The sequence below is a fragment of the Bradysia coprophila genome, unplaced genomic scaffold (genome assembly GCF_014529535.1).
Source record: "Bradysia coprophila strain Holo2 unplaced genomic scaffold, BU_Bcop_v1 contig_94, whole genome shotgun sequence".
NCBI classification, from domain to species: Eukaryota; Metazoa; Arthropoda; class Insecta; order Diptera; family Sciaridae; genus Bradysia; species Bradysia coprophila.
The window spans coordinates 10,075,926-10,085,000 of NW_023504022.1; the positions used below are offsets into that span (position 1 = coordinate 10,075,926).

General features: G+C 40.1%; 1 protein-coding gene across 1 annotated transcript; it reads right to left on the reverse strand.

Annotated features, from left to right (window-relative positions):
- Positions 1 to 5,017: 5,017 nt before the first annotated feature.
- LOC119085407 (ruvB-like helicase 2) lies at positions 5,018 to 6,885 on the reverse strand. Its single transcript, XM_037195814.1, has 3 exons — positions 6,692 to 6,885; positions 5,362 to 6,568; positions 5,018 to 5,293 (listed from the first exon to the last, which is right to left on the reverse strand). Exons 2-3 carry the CDS (start codon positions 6,546 to 6,548, stop codon positions 5,083 to 5,085), a joined length of 1,398 nt encoding a protein of 465 aa, XP_037051709.1. The 5' UTR covers positions 6,549 to 6,568; positions 6,692 to 6,885; the 3' UTR covers positions 5,018 to 5,082.
- Between the last annotated feature and the right edge of the window lie 2,190 nt (positions 6,886 to 9,075).

Here is a 9,075-nt window from a genome sequence, read left to right on the forward strand (position 1 = left end):
CAATTGTTGGAGTTCGTTACCATGCAGTTGAAGAACTGTGAACGTTCTAAGCACGCCAGACGATATACACCGAAACAGAAAAGCCTCTGCATGGCAATGTATAAACAAGGGCCGAAAGCCTATCGGTTCAACGAAAAGTGGTGTTGTTTACCAACGAAAAGAACAATAGGCCGGTACAGTGCACAGCTCGTATTCAAAGCCGGTGTCGATGAAAAAGTTCTAGAGGCAATCAAAGTGGTCGTTAAAGACTGGCCTGAAAACAAAAAATTATGTACGTTTGGATGGGATGAAGTTGCGTTAAGTGAACATTTGGACTACTGCCAATCTCAGGACATAATAGAAGGCTTCGCTGAAATTCTAAAACCGAAAGAACCAACCTTTGCAACGCATGCCCTGACATTCATGGTACGAGGAATTGAAGTACCTTATAAGCAGTCAGTTGGATATTTTTATACGGGCGGATTGAAATCGTTCGTATTGGTTGAACTCATCAAACTGATGGTTCAAAGAGTCTTAATCACAGGTAAATTTATAGATGATGTTCATAATCTAAAGACAGCAACGGTAACATAACCACCTAGCAAAATTGAATCTTCTGAAGCTGTTTACGCTGTTTTGAAATTGCAATGAGGGACTGTTTTGAAAACTTACCTACCAAAATCGGACGCAATTTCCAGCTACGAAGTTTTGGTGCCTAAAAACATGCAATTTTTTAATTTTCTCTTTTTACTTGTCTTTTTACATGTTTGTCTTCTCTCTGATATCGAAATCGTAAGTAAGTAGCCACATGTGGTGAAGAAAGAATATTTTTTGATCTCGTGTATCTGGAATCTAGGGATAACTCTATAAGAAAAATGCATGTCTTCGGTTTTTGATTGCCTCTCACTAGCCAGTGGCTAATACCCACACAAGTTTCAAAGAATGTTTCTGACGATGGCTTTATCTTCTAGAGACTAATATCTATCCAGGCACATCGAAGTAAGTCCGCTGTAAAATTCGTCCGATTTTGGTAGCTTCATTTTCAAAAGAATCTCTGAATTACCGATATCTTTCAAGTGCACTGCACAATGTCTGTTCCTGACCACGACTATCATTTTTTCAAAAGGTCTGGTTCCAATTTTGTCGGTTTGCGACACATGCAGCACGAACGCGTATGCAGTCAACGCATTGGTGTACCCGAATGCTCTCCAAAAAAAACAAACGGGAGACGTTCTACAATACAAAATTAACGGACATCAAATCACGCACACATTCGATCCACCCCATCTCATAAAAGTGATCAGAAATAATTTGCAGACCAAAAACTTGGCACACTTTATAACAGAAAGATGGCAACCTGGCTTCGAAGAATATGACGGGTCGTTACAGATCGCCACTTGGAATGATATCAGCGAATTGTACAGAATCGACTTCGAATCTCCACATCGCGTGTTGACAAAACTTACTCCCGAACATTTAAAACCAAGCAAGTTAAAGATGAAAGTGGCGGTTGCAACGCAAGTTTTTAGCAACGCGTGTGGATCGGAAATGCTTCGATGCATAGAACAAGCAACAATGCCGGAACATTGCACCAGTACAGCACGTTTGCTCTTCTTCATGAACGACCTGTTTGACAGTGTTAATGGCTCAGACAGTCACCCAGCAGATTCACTCAAAAGTGCTGTTACGGCGAAGTCACTACATTTCGAATATTGGGAGTACGCCTTGGTGATGCTGGAAAATATGTTCTACGTCGATAAGATTACTGGCGCTAGGAATAACCGATCATCCGTCCTGAAGAAATTCGAATCCACACTGCGAGGCTATCAGGCGGTTGCAACAACATGTTTTAACGCGAAAATCGAGAAAGTTAACATAAGGTATAATTCATGTGATAATCCATGTTGTAATCTCCTCAGCAATTACAAATATCGACAATAGGTTTGAGTTCAATTTAAACAATTCGACTCGAGTGTGCAAATAATGTGTATCCTTGGTATCTAGGACACCGGAATTTTTTTTGCCGAAAAACCGTATACCGGGAAATCTACCCGATCCAGCGGGAAGAAATAGAAAAAAAAATCGGGATCAGAAATCGGGAAATGACCAGAAATCTGGAAATGACCAGAATTCAGGAAATGTCCAGAATTTAGGAAATGACCAGAAATCGGAAAATTACCAGAAATATGGGAAGGATCTGAAATCGGGAAAAATTATCATGAAATGATCTATGTGTTCACGAATCTTAAAGAGGATTTACCTCTTTACCTCTATGTTGAAAATAACCAGGAAATCCCAACATTTTTACAGGAAAATTACTATATTATTACCGGGAGACTTGGTCGAATTTTAGTGGATACCGAGAAAAATCGGGAGATGGAATTTGGATACCGGGAAAAAAACATTATTTGCACGCGCGATTCGACAAAGGCTCGGAATATGTCGGCTTTTGACCTGACCTGAAAATCTAAAAGCTGGTTTGACCTGAATTTGATGTGACCCATCTGACCTGATTTTCATTTCAAATTTGTACTGACCTGACCTTACCTATTTCAGATTTAGCCTGTATTGAGCTGATTCCATAATTCGATTTTCAGGTTCAGGTCAAATCGGTCAGGTTTGCCTTTATAACATTACCTGAATTTTTGGGTCGAATTGTTTTTGACCGCGTTTGACAACAGTTGACGGCGCTCGACAGCAGTCGACGGCGCTCGACAGCAGTCGACGGCGCTCGACAGCAGTCGACGGCGCTCGACAGCAGTCGACGGCGCTCGACAGCAGTCGACGGCGCTCGACAGCAGTCGACGGCGCTCGACAGCAGTCGACGGCGCTCGACAGCAGTCGACAGCAGTCGACGGCGCTCGACGACGTTCAACTGCGATCGACCGAACAGCCTTCTAATAAATGGAATTTTATTATTTTCTCAACAAACAGATTTATGATTTTTCTGTTTTTAACAGCAAGTGATGAAAATTGACAAATATTTCTTTCCTTAAGGGACACTACTCAAGACGGACTCGAAAATTTTTTTGGATGCGTCAAGTCTTGCAATCAAAGCAACAAAACGACAGCCAGCCAGTATCGAACTGGCTACGCGACAATGCTGATAAATAATATAACCGGAACGAATTCTTTAAGAGCGAACTGCCAGCCTGATAACTCAACTTCAATGCTCACGAACATACACGAGTTCATATCTGTATGCCAACAACAGTCAAATAATCAAAACGAAGCATCCTACCCTGAAGCTAAGCTGACAAGTCGTGGTTGTGATAATTTGAGTTCACTTGAGTACGATTCGATTATCGTTTTCGACCCGGAAACCGACGATGATGATAGCCAGTCGATCTTTCATTCTGATGATGAACCTGACGATGGTGTAGCAACCAATCGTAATTTTGAATTGCGTCAACCAAATGTGGAACTGAATCAAACAGAAATTATTTCTAATGATGCCAATTGGGTCTTCCAAAATCTGTTTAAGACAAGCCACTGCAACGACTGTACCGAAAACTTTAATTTGATGGATCCGAAAACAACACTCAACAGTATTGAAAATCTTCTGAGCACTATCAACAAGACAATCGCTGAAATTTGCTCGGAAGATTCCGTGAAACAAAAGCTTCTTCTCAGCGTTGAGTCAGCCAACATAAATGTCATCGGTTGTGCAGACCACATCGATGCTATCGAGCGAAAAGTAAAAAATCTTGCTGTCGATCGTACCATTCTATCATTTTGTACTAATATCAACCAATTTCTGTGTGGCAAAATTACTACTTTACCCGAAAACCCAAATTTAATTCAGAAGCTGGCCTTCGAACACCGAATCAAAAAGAAAGGAATTGGGAAGTACGCAAAAAAAAATTTATTGAACAATGATTCTTAAGCGGCAAACATGTTTTACAGCTGTTATTGAGATTTGTTCTTAACGTGAAGAGATTATAAATAAAAAAAATGAATTGAAGACCACAGTCTCTTATTTTATCGAATGACTAAATGCAAACAAACTATCGGATCGGTCCACATTTAACATCTGAATTGATCTTCTCTAGTCGACAGCGACGACCGAAATAAATGATGGACATTGAGTGTGTAGTCTTTTATAGCAAAATGTTCTTAGGATGAATCAATTGGTCAACTATAACAGAAAAAACCATTCGATCTGCGGTTCAAATGTAAACAGTTTCAGTAAATGAAAAATACCTCAGAACTTCGAACCCAATAGCTGATCCGTTTTATCTAAATTTGTTCTAACCATACCATTCGGGAAGCAGTCTCGTTTTCGTATAATTATTATAATTAATTAAACACAAACAACTGGCTTGCGGAATAATATTTTCCAATCGAACGATTATAAGTAAAACAAAATTTTTGTTGTGATTGATTGTCACACGCACACAATTATGAATGACATTTTGACTATTCCACTATTAGCTAACTTCAGGGGAAAGATTCTCTCGAAGAATGTACTTTATGTTTTAACAAAGAGATGTCACACCCGTCCGCGTATCTGTATCTGCGTGACCTCTCCAAAGTATACAGCCCTCACAAGATTTGACTTTTAACAAAATGCAGCGGGAACGCTAAAATAACTCGCCCTCACCGGATTTGCCCTTTTTCCAAATGTAGCGAAGACTTTAATTAGTTCAATTAAATGACCTTGAAGAATTTTCCCTTTCTTACAAAATATTCAGTTTCTATAGAGGAGGAGGAGGAGGAGGAGGAATCTAACAAAAGCGTATGCTTCATACATTTTGTCGTACACAGGGGGAGAGGGTCTGATAATCATAATTTTTTGAGCGTGCATTTCTTATCTACATTTCTTTAACGAGCACTTCTACAGCAGATTTGGCCACAAAGTTACAAATTGCAACAATTGCAATTCCTAAATGAAACCTAGAGTGATGGTTAAGGCAGCTATGCTGCCTTCTTGAATTTAGTTGTGAACGGTTGTGGACGCCAAAAAAAACTAGTACGAAAGGTACTTAGTACGGGCTTCGGTAATTGCGCTGTGCGTCTATGCGCCATACAAACTTCGTTTTTACATAATCCATAGATTTATTGAATAAACTGACCAAACACTTCATACATTTTAATTTCAAATTAATTCTCATCGCAATCCATAGCAGCCGATTTGTTGTCAGTCACTTCGCTAAACATAAACTCGTCCTGGAATTCTTTGAGAATGCGACTGGACCGACTTTCATCCAAAAACAGCGAGTAAACTTTCTTCACATCCTCCACGAGCACTTCGGCCGTACTCTTACGTCGTCGACTCACCAAATTCGAAGTTGTGATCAATTGAATGGCATATCTGGTGTGGGAAAATACGCCAAGTTAGAGCCTATCGCAGAACGACAATTTGAAATTCAAAAAAATTACCTCAAGCTGGTCTCTGTTGCAATCCGTGTCAATACAGTCAACGCATCAGCATTCATCGTGCAGTCCTCCTCTTCGCAACGAATTTTCAAAATTTCTTTGACCTCCTTCTCGGAATATGGAACTGTTCGGATGATGATCATGCGATCCAATAAATCGATCGGTATACCATGTGGACTGCGGTAATTTGTGCCTCGAATTTTGGTGATACCACGATTTGTTGCCATTACAACCACCGGAGACATATCGCTTTCAAGCGCCCGATTCAAATACGAGAAACATTCAATGTCCAACATGTGTGCCTCGTCAAGGAACAGAACACCCGGATTGATTTCAGCTTTGCCCTCTTCACGCCATTCCATCACTTTGTTGTTGATTTGGTCACGAACCTCTTGCTTAATTTCACCCGTATCGCCCGAGAACAATGCCAAAAATCCGTGGGTGCGACTGTTAATCACATCAATTTCGTGCAGAGTGACCGTGTGTACGACTTCTTTGCGCTTCTGTAGTTCGCCCTCAGGACATTGAACGAATCGTGTTTGTGCGCCAGTAGCATCATAGTCGCGAGCTCTAGTGAAACTTCTGCCCAATTTGCTGACCTTGCCGGAAGCCTTGTCGATGGTAATCACGTCGCCGGCCTGAATTTTCTCTTTCATGAAGCATTCAATGATTTTGTTGCCCAGATCATAATTCGTTTCCATTTCTGTGGTCTTTAGCGTGACTTTTCCAATTTTTTGACCCGTTCCGGTTGCTGGACGATCGATCTGAATCTCGACCACTTCACCTTCGATTATTTCCGTTTCCTCTTTGATTCGAACACCGATGCTCTTTCGCAAAGCTTGAGCCAATGCTTCCGTTTTGCTCATTTCCAGCGAATAAATCTCCGAGCCAGACATGCTAGTAAACGGCGTCTCTGTTCCCAATGCTTGAGCCATTCCGACCGCTATAGCCGTTTTACCGGTTGACGGTTCCCCAGCCAATAAAATGCAACGTCCAGCGATTTTACCCTCTCTAACCATGTTTACGACAATACCGGCCGCACGGCGAGCATCTTTTTGACCAACCATTCCTTGGGACACATTTCTAGCCTCCAAAACATCGTCGAGCCCCAGTCCACGAATATGAGAATGAGCACCGATACGTTCGATACGCGTGATATCACGCACTTCCAGTTTCTCCATGTCTGTCATTTTCACAGTGGTTGGTTTCGCTTTAAAATAAAGGATTTGTTTTGAATGTTCGAGATCTGGTTTCCTATGGTTTCGAGCTTGCTTTGTTGATTGAGGTTAGATCACTCAAATCGTTTAACTTTTTCGAAATGCTGTTGACTTACTTATGCGTCGTTGTTATTACTATGTACCCAACAACAATGCCGCCGAGAACTCGTATTATAAATCAATTGGTTCTTTATTCACGTTTTTGGTGTAATATAATTGTAATGAAAACGCTGCTTCGTTCTGTGTTTATACCGCGTCTCGCTTTTTAAATGAAACAACGAAAAGTCACCACAGCTTGTGTTTGACATTTTAACTGTCACAGATTGTGTCGTATTTTTCAAGGCTTTGGAGGCATTGGCGGCTTTGGTGTCATAAAATATAGTCGGGTGCAAAATGCAAATTCGCAATTACGCACGTATCCATACTTTGAGGTGAATGTACTGTATATCGGTACAAATGTGTACAAACATTGTAAATTTATGTATTGTGAACACAGGAAACACACCTCAAAGTTTGGATGCGTGAAAACTCTGATCCACTGAGGGTCTGCATTACCTTCAGTGGTTTATATAACAAAATGATCTAAAAACCAATAAATTTCACCTTGAAATGAGGAAAGGAGCTATTTGTATGGACCAGGTATGGCCTGGTTTGTACTTTCATTGTTAAAAACTTCAATCGAATGATATTGACAGAAACACAACAATCTCGTTTCATAATCCTGGTATGCTCAGATGTGAGTACCAAGGCTGTAAACTTTGGGGACACTGATACCGATACTCAAATGACAAACCCGCATGGTCACCCAGCCATGCTTATGCTCAAAACAAACCAGGCATTGAAAACGTGTTTTGGTCCTAGTTTTCATTGACAGATGCAGCAATCGCGATTTTGAATAGAAAAAGTTCTAACTTCATTTGACAGTTTCGAAAATTTCGTCATGAAAAATAGGACCAAAACACGTTTTCAATGCCTCGTTTGTTTTGAGCATTAGAAATGACAGCGCTATCATCGATTGTATTGTAACTCTATGTGGAACTCAGACGAAGCTAATCATAACACCGCCGGCGAGTTGATATTTTGAGCTATAAAAATTAAGAAAAACTGTCATTTGATAACAAATTGATATTTTCGATCATGAAAATATTGTTCTTATGACGTTACAGAGAGTAGCCAGCGTCAGTCATTGACAGTATGCTAAAACATCCTGGTCATCCGCGCTCTATTTAAGTATTATCGACACAGATGTTTTTAATACCCAAAGACAAACTTAGAATAAAAAACTAGCTTCCACCATAGATCTTCAAGGACGTTTGAAATGCCATCCACCGTAAACAAATGAATGAATGAACGAAACATTCAAAGAAACTTAATGGAGGCTACGTCGGCTTCGTCTGAAAGTATCGTAGCTTGAAGATGATCTATCGCTCAAGGCTGTATACTTTGGGGAGGTCACGCAGACCGCCATTTTATTCAGAGAGATGCTAATCTGACGACTGGGTCGTTTCGACGGATAGAGGGAATATGTCGAATGATTTTGAAATTGGTTGAGCGAAAATGTATTGAATTCTCTCTCAAAAACCCAACTGTCATTCGACATATTCCCTCTAAACCCAACTGTCATTCGACATATTCCCTCTATCCGTCGAAACGGCCCAGTAGTCATATTAGCAACTCTCTGATTTTATTAGATACGCGGGAACACACCACTTCTGATGATTTTACATGTAAAAATATTCACCACATCATCAAGACGACGAGAATCATCAGAGTAGGTGAATTTTTGTATGAAATCGGCCATTTTATCCAAAGTATATAAACACTGAAGGTAACGCAGTCCCTCAGGGAATAGCAAGAAATACAGATCCCGACTTTAAGGTGAATTTCGTATGACGCCAATACATATATTTACAGCATGTTGTACGCATGTGTATTGATATACAATAAATTCACCTCAAAATAGGGATTCGCATGTTTTTGCGGATCTGCGCTACCTTCAGTGTTTATATACTTTGATTTTATCATCAACTGTGGTGTGTAACCCGCGTATCTGTATCTGCGTGACCTCCCCAAAGTATACAGCCTTGCTATCGCTCAAGGCTGTAACTAGTTTTTGTTCAAAAAGCCTGACGAATTCAAATTCGAATTGTATATGTTTGTTCCAAGTAACTGTAAACACTTTCACTGGTTGAACTAACACGATTTTATCCACAGAGATAGGTTTTCATATAAATATTGTTGAGGTTATGTCTCTATGGATGAAATTTGACAGTTATGACAATTCGTATGGCCTTGGAACAAACCTATATACAGTATGATTGACAGTGACGATTGAGTGAGGTTTGAGGGCAACGTCAAACGTTTAACAAAAGAAATTTCTCTAATTTTGAAGTTGCCCTCAAACCCGAACAAAAGAAATAATTTTTAAATTTAAACGAAGAGAACACCGTATTTTACTCACCAAAATTGCTACGCTACTTCAATACACGGCTTTGATATT

Excerpts from the sequence above, each read along its gene's own strand:
- LOC119085407 (XM_037195814.1), bottom strand. The coding sequence starts at position 6,548 with ATGACAGACATGGAGAAACTGGAAGTGCGTGATATCACGCGTATCGAA. Across the intron at positions 5,294-5,361 it reads GCAACAGAGACCAGCTTGAG|ATATGCCATTCAATTGATCA; the intron begins GTAATTTTTTTG and ends TTCCCACACCAG.